The 15098-nt window shown below is 39.8% G+C and overlaps 1 protein-coding gene across 2 annotated transcripts in view; it reads right to left on the bottom strand.

Moving 5' to 3' along the window:
• The window catches only part of trappc9 (trafficking protein particle complex 9), a 356386-nt gene that overhangs the window by 302839 nt on the left and 38449 nt on the right, over window positions 1-15098 (bottom strand). For both annotated transcript variants that reach the window (XM_038302353.1, XM_038302354.1), the window contains one exon: window positions 5893-6019. In XM_038302353.1, coding sequence (XP_038158281.1) covers window positions 5893-6019 — 127 coding nt within the window. The remainder of the gene's footprint in view (window positions 1-5892; window positions 6020-15098) is intronic.

Raw genomic sequence — 15098 nt, 5'->3', positions numbered from 1 at the left:
CTCATACTGAGCCTGGTTCTGCTTTAGGTTTTTTCCTGTTAAAGGGGAGTTTTTCCTCTCCACTGTCGCTACAAACATGCTTTGTGTGAGGGATTGCCTTCGAGTCAATGAGTCATTGCAATCCACTGGTTTTCCTTAGATAGAAAACTTTGAATCAATTTGACTGGATGATCTGGAGAACTGTAAAGTGCCTTGAGATGACTTGTGTTGTGAATTTACGCTATAGAAATAAACTGAATTGAATCTGCTGGTGTAGTGGGCCCCAGGTTCCTTCTAAGGCAGGACAACACAGTTCATGACCTGAATCCAACTGAGTACATCTAGGCCATTATCTCTGAGTCGACCCAACACCAACCATTCAGGAGCTAAGTGCCATTCTAGTCCAGGTCTGGGGGAGATCCCTCAGCAGAATATTCACTGTCTCATCAGGAGCACTCCCAGGTGTTGTTTGGAGGTTTATATAGACCTTATGTAGACTATGAATCAGCCTGTCATGTTATTTTCCACTTTCAAATCAAGTATGAATCCTAATCTGGATATCTGCAGGGGAATCATTTTGATTTACATTGCTAATTTGATGGTATTTCCTTCTCAATCAGTTCTACTGCGTTATTAATAAAGTTTTTCAATGAGAATATCTAATTACATGAGATCTAGCGTGTTACTTTAGTGTTGCCTTTAGTTTTATGAGCAGTCTACAGGTGCTGGTCATAAAATTAGAATATCATGAAAAAGTAGATTGATTTCAGTAATTCCATTTAAAAAGTGAAACTTGTATATTATATTCATACATTACATACAAACTCATATATTTCAGATGTTTATTTTGTTTAATTTTGATGATTACAAATGACAACAAATGAAAATCTCAAATTCATCATATCAGAAAATTAGAATATTGTGAAAAGGTTCAAAATTGATGGCCCCTGGTGCCACACTCTAATCAGCTAATTAACTCAAACCACCTGCAAAAGCCTTTAAATGGTCTTTCAGTCTAGTTCTATAGGCTACACAATCATGGGGAAGACTGCTGACTTGACAGTTGTCCAAAAGACGACCATCGACACCTTGCACAAGGAGGGCAAGACACAAAAGGTCATCGCTAAAGAGGCTGGCTGTTCACAGAGCTCAGTGTCCAAGCACATTAATAGAGAGGCGAAGGGAAGGAAAAGATGTGGTCGAAAAAAGTGTACAAGCAAGAGAGATAACCGCACCCTAGAGAGGATTGTGAAACAAAACCCATTCAAAAATGTGGGGGAGATTCACAAAGAGTGGACTGCAGCTGGAGTGAGTGCTTCAAGAACCACCACACACAGACGTATGAAAGACATGGGTTTCTGCTGTCGCATTCCTTGTGTCAAGCCACTCTTGAACCACAGACAGCGTCAGAAGCGTCTTGCCTGGGCTAAAGAGAAACAGGACTGGACTGCTGGTGAGTGGTCCAAAGTCATGTTCTCTGATGAAAGTAAATTTTGCATTTCCTTTGGAAATCAAGGTCCCAGAGTCTGGAGGAAAAGAAGAGAGGCACTTCATCCACGTTGCTTGAAGTCCAGCGTAAAGTTTCCACAGTCAGTGATGGTTTGGGGTGCCATGTCATCTGCTGGTGTTGGTCCATTGTGTTTTCTGAGGTCCAGGGTCAACGCAGCCACATACCAGGAAGTCTTAGAGCACTTCATGCTTCCTGCAGCTGACCAACTTTTTGGAGATGCAGATTTCATTTTCCAACAGGACTTGGCACCTGCACACAGTGCCAAAGCTACCAGTACCTGGTTGAAGGACCATGGTATCCCTGTTCTTAATTGGCCAGCAAACTCTCCTGACCTTAACCCCATAGAAAATCTATGGGGTATTGTGAAGAAGAAGATGCAATACACCAGACCCAACAATTCAGAAGAGCTAAAAGCCACTATTAGAGCAACCTGGGCTATCATAACACCTGAGCAGTGCCACAGACTGATCGACTCCATGCCACGCCGCATTGCTGCAGTAATACAGGCCAAAGGAGGCCCAACTAAATACTGAGTGCTGTACATGCTCATACTTTTCATGTTCATACTTTTCAGTTGGCCAACATTTCTATAAATCCTTTGTTTTTATTGGTCTTCAGTAATATTCTAATTTTCTGATATGATGAATTTGAGATTTTCATTTGTTGTCATTTGTAATCATCAAAATTAAACAAAATAAACATCTGAAATATATGAGTTTGTATGTAATGTATGAATATAATATACAAGTTTCACTTTTTAAATGGAATTACTGAAATCAATCTACTTTTTCATGGTATTCTAATTTTATGACCAGCACCTGTATATATAATCTCAGCTAAACTTTGTTTTATTACAGTATTTACAGGAAGGTAACTAAATTTGCTTGCATTGTATAAAACCCAAGTCATACTTCTGAATATTTATAGTTACTATAAAACAAAGACAGAGATTTATGGCCGGGCTTTCTGGGAAATGTTACTAACTCTGCAAACAGAAAAACACACAGACACGGGCAGATTTAAGCAAAGTGTTTTCCCCTTAGAAACAATGGACTTAAAAAACAAACATACTTCAATATATCAATCATATCAGCCTTTAAAAATCTGTTTGCTTCTGCTTAACTTGGAAGATCGAGATGGAAACTTCAGATTGCTTCAAATATAGTAAAAAAGTTGAGATATGCTGCAGCTTTTTCTGTCCGATGGACAGCAAACATAACGCTGATACTCATCCAGCTCCAGTCAGACTTTAGGTCAGTTTTCTGTTTCTTTATATTATGAATCTAGTTAGTTTGCTTCATCCTGCTTTGAACAGCCTGGCTTCTAGCAGCCAATAGTATAACTAGCACTGGAAAAGACTGATGAGAATGGCAAACAGCCCGTGTTATTAGAGCTACTTCAGATGCGTAGATCTGGGAACACCTTTTGGTAATAAAAGTGTCAAGCTACAACAAAGCACATCAAATTACTATCCTCTCTTATGTGAAATGATCAAGGGATGCTGATCTGCATGGCAGCCAAAAAGAAGAAATATTACTGCAGTATGAGATCAAAGTTTTAAAGAAAAATTAAATAACTTTAAAACATTTTGGACTAAACGGAACTGAAAGAAGAGAACTTTAATAAACTAGTCAACATTTCGGATTTTAAATACAACCACATAAGAAAAAAACAAAAATTAACTGAACATCTATTCTCTGTGAATTTGTTAATATAATGTTTCTACGGGGTTGGAGCACCAATCTCCCTGATCTCTGAGTGATTTCAGGTCTATGAACTGAAATAGCCTAGAAAATATTTTAATATTGTCTCAGAAACTGTTTTTTGTGTTGATCTGGTCATATCCTTTAGAATATTATGCTGAAAGACCCGACACCCAAAAACTGAAAGACCCCCTCTGAGCTTCCCTTCCCGTTCCTGTCCCTGGGAGCAAACTACTTGGTTTAACCACTTTTAACTTAAGATTTGGTAAATCTATAAACAGGACTGAAAACAAGAGTAAAAAGTTTAACAGAATTTATTCCAGATCAGTTTTGTTCAGGAAAGAGAAATTGCAGCGAGGCGGCAAAGCTGTGGGTCAAGTCGTCCGCAGGCGATGGCATCCAAATATTTAGCCCAGAACAAGGTCATCTCCAGTCTGTGTGTTGCAGCAGGTAGATGCTTCCTGACAAACCTCTGACCTCCTTCCCTGCTGAATCTATGCCTCAGGATTACAGACATGCTCTTCTTTATCACTATGGCCCTGGGAATGTAAAGGTAAGCCAACGCTACCTACTTCTAAAGCCCCTGTCACACCTTGCCGATTTAGGCCAGCGTATGGTTGGTGATCCATGGACAGAGGCCTTAGTCCTCGACGTGGGTGACCTGGGTTCGAATCCAACCTGTGGTCCTTTGCCGCATGACTCTCCCCCTCCCTCACACCCCCTTTCCTGTCAGCCTACTGACAGGAAAATAAGCCATTGTGCCAGCGCATGCTCATACATGGGGCATAAGTTACAGGTACGTTCTCTGATTGTTGACATATGTTAAGTGTAAGTTGTGGCCTCTAGCTTTCCCAAAACCTACAAGTAACGTCTGAATAACTTATCAAGAACTTCTCTCCAACGCATCTCAACATATCTGACGTGTTCCAGACGACCGTTGAACGTGTTTCTAACTTTCGGCTACTGTATAATGGCGTATTGGCAGCATTTTGGTGTAAAGGGGGTTCACAGGATGAAACCGCCAGTTCTCCTTCAGACTTCATCACTCCATCATAGGGTGATGGTCAAGGTGAATGTGTTGGATCCTCCCTGCCTTCACGCCTTTGACCAACAAACTTCCTAGCAGACATGACGCTGAACCGGCTGTGACTGATCTTTCTTTCTTTTTCTTTTTATTTATTCTTTATTTTTGCGGGCGTTAAACAGCAGCTAGGTTAATACCATGATCAAAGACATCTTTTTATGCAGACCGGGCGCCTCCGGGCACATTGCTGCTCCTGAGGGGAGCAGCTTTAACTGATCGTAATGCCCATGATATGATGCTTGTATACCACTTAATGGGCATTATGCTGCCGTGCGTTATGCAGTCATTTGCTATAAATTATGGACTCATTATGAATACGCTATGTGTACGCCATAAATTGAAAAAATACAGAGAAATTTCAGCGTATGCATAAGCGTTTTAGGATCCTGAGGAGGCTGAGGGCCTTTGGAGTCAGCAGGCCCCTCCTTAAAACCTATGACTCTGGTGAGGAAGGCCACTTCTGTCCTGGGCTGCCCTCTGGATCCAGTGGAGGAAGTGGCTGAGAGCAGGATGCTGTCCAAACTCAAATCCATCATGGACAACACCTCTCACCCCCTGCACCAGACTGTAGAGGAGCTGAGCAGCTCCTTTAGTCAGAGACTTAGACACCCTGTCCGTAAGAGGGAGCGCTACCGCAGGTCATTCATTCCTGCTGCCACCAGACTCTATAATAATGCACTATAACCACAATAACTCCTGTAAAACCACTGTGCAGCTATATTATAGTTTTTTATTTATTGACTATGAACAATATCCTGTGCAATATGCTGAATGTGCAATATATGTGAATATAATAGTCATACCACTTCCTCACCGTTGTTCCTCACCTACTACACTTTAATGTAAAAGTCAATCCACCTGTATATAAGCCATCCGGATTGTCCATGTCACCTCAAACCTCTGTGCTACTACCTTGTATTTTTTATTTCTTATTTGTATTTTGTTTTTCATTGTGTGCGATACATGTACACTTGCACCTTAATCCTTATTTATCTTGATATACTGTATATACCTGGATATACTGTATATATATATATTGTTTATTCTTCTTAATGCACCTTTTTCCTCCTTGTTTGCACCTTCTTTTATTACTACGCCAATATGTGACAAGTGAATTTCTCCGCTGTGAGATCAATAAAGCTCATCTAATCTAAACTAATCTAATCTAATATTCTGGGACATCGGGTATACTCAGGCTAAATCGGCGAGGTATGACAGGGCCCTAACACTACAGTACCAGCTGCATGCTTAAAATGGTGCTTATACACAGAATAATGCCAGTGTAACATTATTTAATGGTGTAGATATACATTTTAAAGATTAGCCGTGAAAAGTGGCTCCGCCTGCTAACCAATCAGTGATCGACAGTCCTCTGATGTTGCGTTTGCGGTGCGAGTTTGAACCGTTTGAACGTCAGAGTGTTATGTTTCAGACGTTTGTGTATTTCATTTCCTTTTTGGTGGAATCGGTGCAAGAGGATTGTTTTAATATGTTTTTATTAACTTTATTTAATTGAAAACTGACATTAATACATTTTTAATCTGCTTTAATTAAAAGTTTGCGCCTAATCTTCACCCTTGTTGCCAATAAAGGAGAGTCTGTCTGGAGAGTCTTACCTGACGATGGGTAGCTTGGTGAAGGGAACCGGAGGGAGCTTCAGTCCATCAGAAAGCGTGATGACCTCCATCCCACCTGGGCACTTAGAGGTGTAGTTCTCCAGACTCTGGGTCACTTCTTTCTTTTCTGTAAATGTCAAACACCAACAACAAGAAAATCAATGACCCATCGGGCTTGATGAAACACCACCACAATTACAACAGAAACATTTTTAAAAGTGACTGAGGAAACCTGGACGGGTTGGGCTTCCTTAGGGGTTTAAATGAATGGCAGCTTGATGATGGGGGAGGGGCTCCGCTCTTTAGCAAAGGGAGCTCTAGCCTTGAAGGGAAAATCCAACTTTTATTGTATCATCAATACCTTTTGAGAGAACATTACTGCTCAACCAGCCATATAATTTGCTTTGGCTCTGCAGGGTTCAACTGTGTCTATCCACGAAAAGGTCATTGACTGAAAAATAAAAAAAGAAACAACTATACAGTCCTACAATCCTTTATAAGAGCACATTTGGAAAATTGCTGCTTTATCATATAAAAAAGAAATCCCCCTCTGCATTATGTATGAGTTGTTTTCTGTACATGGGTTGACCTGAAAGGATAAAGCAAAGTAATTTCATATCTCTCACCAACAGGAACAACGGTTCAAGCAAACCAATACAAGTGTGGCCCCTATAGCAACGGCTCCAATATGAATCTGGAGGCCGGGAAGGCTCGACTGCAGGTCAGAGGGAAGATAATAAACGATGGGCTGAATGAAGGAAAGAACAAAGTAAGAAGTGAAGAGAAAGAGACCAGAGCTGTAAATCCTGCCTCAAAGCTGTTATGATTGATGGTATTGTTTGTTTTTCTACATTAAAACTTGCTGCACAGCAGTAGCGTAGTGTGACCCACTGCAGCAGACAAGATTTGGGCGGTGAAGAAGATAACGAGCAGCCATCAATCAGCTGGTTACCATAGCGACCAGTTAGGACGCTCCGGATGGGAACAGCATGTCTGACAAACTTAGCTATTTTCAGTGGAAATCTAAAGTTTCATAATTAATTTATATCAAAGATTCTGATCAATTATATAAAAAACCTTTGGGATGGAAAAGCCTTAATTCTAGGATCAAAGGTCTTAGAGAAAAAAAAAATATAGATTTCCAGCCAGGAAATCTTCCTACAAAGATTTATACTCTCTTTTGGTTTTCATATTTTCTCCTGAATCACTAAGCCGTTGTGATCAAACATACCTATAAATTAGGGGTGGAACGGTTCGCAAAATCCACAGTTCGGTTCGGTTCACGCTTTTGTGGTCACGGTTTTCGGTTTGGTTCAGTATATGTTGATTGTTAGCATGACATGTTGGTCGTGTTGCTGTTAGCATAAACAAAACGTGTTGCACAATGCTTGCACACCGTTTTTATCCACAACTTTCTTTCCGCCGTCATCGTAGTTCACTCTAAATGCAAAGTGGTCCCATACAGCAGACCTATAAACTCCTGTTCTTTCCCACTCGCCATACCCACACAATTCTCCACAACAACTGATTTTTTTCTGCTACACCCGGCTACGCTGCTTCGCTTCTTCTTCTTGCTTACTACTAGAGGTGAGTATTGGCATGACTGTTGCGATTCGATACATGTCGCCATACTTGGGTCACGATACGATATTATCACGATATTGCAGTATCACTATATATTGCCATATTTTCCCCAGCTATCAAAATCAAATGATGAGATAAAATAGCAAGTGCTGTATATTTTCATCAGAAAATATTAATTAGGTATTATTATCCATGCTGTTTGGGGTTTTCTTCCACTGTGACTGCCTCAAATACAGATTTGGTGCTGCACGCACAGTTAAAGGGCTCCACAGCACTTTCTGCCAGAGTGGTGGTGCAGAGGTAGCCCATTTTCCCATCAATGTTTTATGTAACCATTTTTTTTTTTTTTTTTTGAAAATCGATACTAAGAAGTGAAAGATCGATATTATACTGGGCAGCCGAATATCACGATATATTGCCAAAACAATTATTTCCCACACCCCTACTTACTACTGGTGGTTGGCTTTAGTCGCAGTACCGCCACCTTCTGCTTTGGAGTGTACATGCTTTGCCTATGAGAAAAAGGAGCTGCGCATGAACCGAACGCAACACACGCGAACCGAACCAAACGGTTCGGACGGTTTTCAGAAACCATTCCTTCCCTACTATAAATATAAACATATATGTCATAAGCTTGTTTTTGAGCTTTTAAGGATGAATGAAAGTGGCAGGTTGGCCCAGAAACACCATCTTTGTTACGATTAATAAAAAAACATTTTGAAAAAAATGTTTTCTAGCTCAATTTAAGACCTTGAAATTATCCAGTACCGTTCTGAGCCGATTTTAAATATCTATATGTCCAAAGATGACAGGAATCATACTCACTGTATCATAGATATAATGGCTCTTATTTTAGAAAGTAAATATAGATCCGGGTTAGGGGACCATTCCAGCCCATCAAAAGGTTAAACTCTACCAAATCTGAGGCATTTGTTCAGTTTTTCGTTATCATCTTGCAGCTGCAGGATCAGTTAAGTTGCTCCACAGCATTCAAATGTATCCAGGACACCAAAATGGGGTATTTTTGTTCAAAAAGCGTTTTTCTCACTCACCTCCTGTCCACATGAACCCAGCACAGCTCGTTACGAGGCTGACAGTTAGAAAATGCGGCCCAGAAAAACGCAAAGAGACAACTTCACAGCTAGGTTAGAAACACGGAGCAGCTAGTAACACTTCACATCTTTCTCCCAGTGAAAGGCTCTCATCTCCAAGTGTCATCGGTCGGGAGGAATAGGAACACTTAAAGGCAGAGGAAAAGGTGGAACTGAATCATTTTCCTCACAAAACTGTACTTTTATCTGTCATGTAAAGAAAAAATGGGGTAGAATGAAACGACTGACATTTCCACACATTAAATGTGGGGATTTAGCATTAAAATAAACAAGTTTTCCATTTTTGAGGTCAGGATATTTTTGGTTCAGTGGGTTTTCTGTGGGAGGTGTGAAGTTAAAGCTTCAGTCGCTACATAGATATTTTTACCCAACAATGATGAGTCAAGCAGAAGGATCAGAATATGACGGTGGTTGGGGATGTGCATTATTACTCAGGTCAAGTAAATGATTGTTCCACTAACAGAATATCTGCTGAAAAAGACACCCCATAATGCAGGACATGCTGCAGACGGAGCACATGACCTGACATCCAGCGATGAGAGCCGGATCCTGTGCGTCACTGGGAGGGAATCAAGTTCAAAACAGACGTTTTGTTTTGTGTTTTGGTGATGACAAAATGTATGAATACTAAAACCAAAAAAATCAACCAAAAAAACAGGAACTCAACTTCATTTCTTATGTATTAAATAATATTTACCTTACGATGCAAAAAGTAATCTTATGCTTAGAAATATGCACAATGCAACCAATTAGTGATTATAAAGACAGATTTTACCTTTGGTTTTATATATCTGTATGGTAAGAAATTTTATGCAGCCATTTTTTATTTGAAACCAATGAAATAAAACCCTGTCTGATTACTGCATCCATAAGTAACACAAGACTTTGCCATCAGAAAATCATTTAACAGCAGCCCTACCTCCATACAAGCAGAACCAGTCATTTCTATTCAGTTGTTTACCTACTAATAATAATAATAATAATTATAATGCAACTTTATTGACCTCACAATGGGGAAATTTACTCTCTGCATTTAACCCATTCCCTTAGGGGTTGCCTGGGGATCAATCAGGGGATAAGGGTATTGCTCAGGGACCCAGAGTGCAGGATCGAACCGGGTACTTGAAACCTTCTCAGAGCACAAGCACACTGCTCTAACCCACTAGGTCAACACCCCTGTAATAGCAGCACGTGGTGACCGGGTGTGACACCCCAAATGAATGAGGTGTTGTCGGAAAATTTAGATTTCTCTCCTATTATGTATTAATTTATCCTATTTACTCACTATAAAAGTTTTCACTCAGTCTGTTTCACCTTGAAGGCCACGCCATCCAGATCAGAACAGGGCAGAATGTTGTGCCATAAGGTCTATATGATGAACTGTTGTCCCTTTGAAAAGATATGAATAAATGTGCCGACTGAGTGAAATCCATCGATCCCCGTTTATTTAACTAGGGTGAATAGTTGAATACTTTTTTTCGCACAACAATTTGGCGTTGTCAAGGCAGGATTCTCCTTGACTGATTTTTTCTGATGACAGTGATTGTCAGAAGTGTCAGGTACCACCTGACACTTATTTTTTTCCCACGACAGACGTCACGCAATGCTATCTATATACTGCCCTATAGAGATGATGCAAATTAAAAACAATGAATGCAGATCATGTAGCAGGTTCTCAGTAAAGCTGAATACAGATATTTTCCATTGTTTAATTTTTGTGTTAGACTGTGGAACAGCCCATTAAACTGGCCCCAGATAGGACAGAAAATAATGGCATAGGCATAGGCTGTTCTTCTATTCTTCTACAGCAGAAAGAGTCGCTCAGATTTTTCATTAAGGCCAGTCTAATGCTGTTTCTCAATATGTGTACTTCTGAGTTCTCATGTGCTCATGAAACGTAACAAGCCTCAGCCCTGGTACTGCTCCAATTCACAAGCACAGCAGATAGAGAACGGACAAAGTCCCCGGATGTAGTTCTCGCCCCTTCCTCTTTACGCAGCATGCATTAGAGCAGACTTGTCCATTCTTGAGATTGACAGCTGTCCCAGCATGCACTGCAGCAGCAGCAGCTTCCAGTGTGGTGCTCACAGAGCTCAGAGTATTATGTTAAAAGTTCTCTTTTCTGTAGCCGTTGTTCTATAAAAGTATGTTTTAAAATCATTTGAGGTAAGAACATTGTACCTTTAAGCGTATATGGCCTATTTACCTATTAATTGCATAATTTTTTTTTAAAGTTTTGATTTTCAGAGGACCGCGACAACAAACGGAGCTCCAAGGCTAACCGCAGCTAGAGCTTATTTTAGCTCGTCTGCAGCAGCCCTCTCTCAGCATAGCCGTGTGTGAAGAGCCGCTGACTCTGAAGGCCGGTTTTTTGTTTTATTTGGGAAAATGTTAATTTTATTTGTGTTTATCTGACTGTGTTCATTATTATTCCCCCACTAAATGAAGAAAGTTAGAATTTGTTATCATCTAGAAACTATAAATAACAGGAGGTGAAATGCAGCTCCAAATGACCCGACTGTGTGGTGATGTCACAAGTGCGAATCCATTCCAATTGGCCCGTATTTATGCTGCGTGCTCCCGTTCTCCCAGAGTCCGCACTTTCCTGTGTTCTTCTCAAAAATACACGAGTATGGACTTGTGTCCATACTCGTGAATTGAGGAACGGCTTCAGTTTCTTGAGGTCGAGAGGTGCAAATGTAGCTAAACATAGCAAGTGACTGAACATAAGAGCAGCTAGATATCTGTTGACCTTGGGACCGAAATATGATTCAGTTGTTGTCGTCAGATCTGATGTTTGACTCCCAAGGTAAATAAAACCACATGATCATTTAGCATTTGGTCATTAATTGGGTTTTTTAATGATCCATAATCCATCATTTTATCCTTTTCTTCATATTAAAAAGATCTGCCCCATCTCTGAGCACTTCACCCTCACTTTTCATTCCCCCCTGACTTTAAACCCTCACCTTTAGCTGATGAACTTTATTCAAACACAATTTGTGCTGAGGTCTTCAGTGTTGTCAATTTAAGATATTAGCTCCATTTAAGACATTAGTCCATTTAGCATTAAAGAATTAAACACTGCTGTGGATGGGAGTAGTTAAAAATACATATTTTTCTGTAGAGACGCTTCAAGGTTTAAGCCTAAATGTGCTCCATCTAACTCACCCTCTAGTTACTAACAGAAGTAAAAGGCCAGTCAGGTCAATCTTTCCTTTAAGGTCGCACCCACTCGGAGTTTGTAATGGAAAATGGGACCAACAGGTGGCCTGACCCCATGACCTCTACCACACAGCTACAAACTGAAACACAAGAGTAAGTCAAGAGATATCTGGTGGAAAATAAGAATTTATAATCACACAAAGGCAAGACGGAATCAATCTTTTTGCAGCATTGATTCATAGTTATGTAAATATAAGTTTAAAAAGCTATTTATCATTTTGCATATATGTGACGTCTCCATTGGCAGTAGAGGTAATTTTAAAGTTTCAATCGGTTCCAGGACTGGGTAAAAATATCTATTAATTAGTTAATTGCAATTAAATACAATTAAAAGACTCCAAAAAACTTTTAGCTTCATGAATCACCAGTTTTATGTGATTTGCTTCATACTGAAGAAGGCGAACTTTGTGAATATAAAGTAATTTACTTTCTGCTGTATTGGTGCAGTGGCAAACCTTAGAGGTGTTTTGCATCAAAATGGACCAAAACATTATTATTTTTTTGTTTTCCACCCCACCAGTCAGGCTGATCTGCACCACACAGCTACTGAGTTGTTGATCATTCTTTTATGGACCATTTGTAATTTAAAAAATCATCACATTTACCACCGTGTCTATGTCTGTATATATTATAAATGCATACTTATACTTTTATACTACATTTTTGTTGAAAATCTCATCCCAGCTGTTGACAGCGAGTAAACATTCACCATTAGTATTGTTGCGCTATGGCTTTATTTTCAGTTTTTTTAATAAAAAAATGTGAATCATCCCAGTTTTTTATGCTGCGTTCACACCTCAAGGCGCAGCAAAGGGTCACGCAGCGCGTCTGAGCAGCTAAAGCAGCGCGTCGAGTGCGTGTAAGCATCTGACGCGCGTTTTGAGCACCGCAAATGCGTTGCTGCTCGACGCGCTGCGTCAACCAATCAGAGAAGCTGATCTAGGAGCTGGCAGAGAGACAGACACATCGCTGATGAAAGAGAGCGCTATGATCACTTCTCTGAAACAGTTTATTGACGCATAAATTAACTTAAAATGCAGAAAACTGCTGGCAGAATATGTTTGCTTTTATTATCCTGCTGCCTGCAGTTTGGATTATTTAGATGAAAAACACCTACCAGCTGCCGCGGTGAACCGCGAGGAGGCGACCCGCCCAGAGGCTGCTGCTGAATGGGATCCTACTGACAGCGCACCGCTGGTATGTGGGGCTCTGAGCGGCTCCGATGAGATTGTAATCTGGATGAACTGACTGCACTGATTAAGTTTTCAGGTGGATTTTCTTACTTAAAAACATATTAAAACTACTTTATTCCCACTGATCACAGCAAATATAGCTGCAAGGCAGAGAAAGGATAGGATAGCCCCGTCCAACGCGCGTCAGACACACTTTTGCACCGCGCAGCCAGAGCAGCAAAGCTGCTTCAGCCGCGCGTCAGAACTAAATGGTACAAGCAGCAAAAATGAAGCAGCAGATGTGATTTTGCTGCTCCTGCTGCGTCCGGTGTGAACGTAGCATAAAGGAAAAGTAACAAGCAGCTACTTCAATGTTAACTTAGTACTTTAATGTTTTTACTTTTGTTCTCCATAGCAACTCGCTGTTTATGGAAAATAATCATTAAAATTAATCAATATATGTTCTGAGTAATTATACAAAATCAGCATTGAAAAATTTAAATCAATATTGATTTCAGTTAATATTGAAATTAATGTTGGCTGAAGGAATTCATGTTGGGAGCTTTCTAACAGTAATGCCCAGCCCCAGCAGGTGTGATGTGTGGTCATCAAAAAAAATTAGTAGCTACGTTTAATTTGGTTTTAAACCAGAATTCAAAACATGACTATAGTTGCACTATCATTACCAAAAGTGCATTTAATGATTCCTCCAAGTGACACAACTGTAAAGAACTCAAGGAAGAAGACAGCTCTTCCTATAGCAGATAACAAGCTCACTGTTTTGGGAAGGTATAGTTGTGTCTACCACTTTTACACCTCCTCACAGTGGGAAGACCAAAAGCCTGCATCCAGCTGTATGGCTGTCATCCTACTGTACTAAGTCACGAAGCAATCAGTCTGGATAATCTAATTCTCCCCGGTTCGTTAAACCAATCAAGATTTGAAAGGGAACAAGAATTAATGCTCATCTGCAACAACATTAGTGAATTCTTGATCAGCTTTAAGGAAATCAGCAGCTAAACTAAAGGTATGACGGATGCAACTACTCCAGCAGGGGAAAGGGTGAAGATACTGCAGAGGAACGTACAGCACGGATTTCAGTGAAACAACACTGCGGTGAAATTAGAAGGATGCTGCAAGCAAAGCTTAAATAAACATATTAATCCACAAAAACAGACTTGGATGATAAAAAAATTGAAAAAAACAAATCCACAAATCACAACCAAAGTCTGGGAGAGATTTTCCAAACAAACAGTCAGTCAGTCTCTCTCTCTGCAGTGATGGACTCTGCTGTTAGAAAGAGGAAGTAATCAACTTCATATTCCTTCCCACTGTGATGGACTGGAAACAAGACCTGCTTTAATGCTAAAACTTTTTCTCACAATACATTTTCTTTTTGCTGTTTCATCTTCTTTCACCTATCTATCTATCTATCTATCTATCTATCTATCTATCTAGATCAGATAGGCATTTAGTCGAGCTGCGTTTGTTTGTAGAATCTGTGATTGACCCAATTGCCTATTCCAAAAAAGTAAATAAAAAAAAAACCCTCCACTGGACTTTATTTCTAAAGTTTGAAGACGTTTTGCTTCCAACCAGGAAGCTTTTTCCATTCAAAATCACATCTGGTTAGACTGATGTGAAAATAATTTATCAGCATCATCCTTCAAAAGCCTTTATCGGTTGAACAAATATTTATTAAAGAAGAAACAAAGCAATCAGTCAAACTACTGGAACAAAGGTTTTGCAGACTATCTTGGGTGGAAATGGGTATGATATATTTACTAATAAACATTTAAATTTCCATAAAAATATGCAATTGTGATTTTAATAAATAGTTCAATATTTATTATGTCAATTGGGGCAACAGCATCTGATTGGGAAAGTCATGAAATTCAATATTTTCCCTGAATCTTTTTTAAACTTACGCAGAAGCTGTTCTGGTCTGTGGCAATAAAGAGAGAGCTGAGCTAAAAAGTGACATTTTAAATTCACCAATAAGTCCATTATCCATCCCTCATGCATGTTTCATGAGCTGTTGGAAAGAGCAAAAAGAAGAAGATGGTACAAAAATAATAGAAGTAAAATTCCTCTGCTGGTTTGCTGACCCAGT

Source organism: Cyprinodon tularosa, unplaced genomic scaffold (assembly GCF_016077235.1).
Source record: "Cyprinodon tularosa strain WSP-4 unplaced genomic scaffold, ASM1607723v1 ctg489, whole genome shotgun sequence".
Lineage (NCBI taxonomy): Eukaryota > Metazoa > Chordata > Actinopteri > Cyprinodontiformes > Cyprinodontidae > Cyprinodon > Cyprinodon tularosa.
The sequence above is the reverse complement of the archived record's forward strand: the minus strand, read 5'-3'. Positions and strand labels throughout refer to the sequence as shown.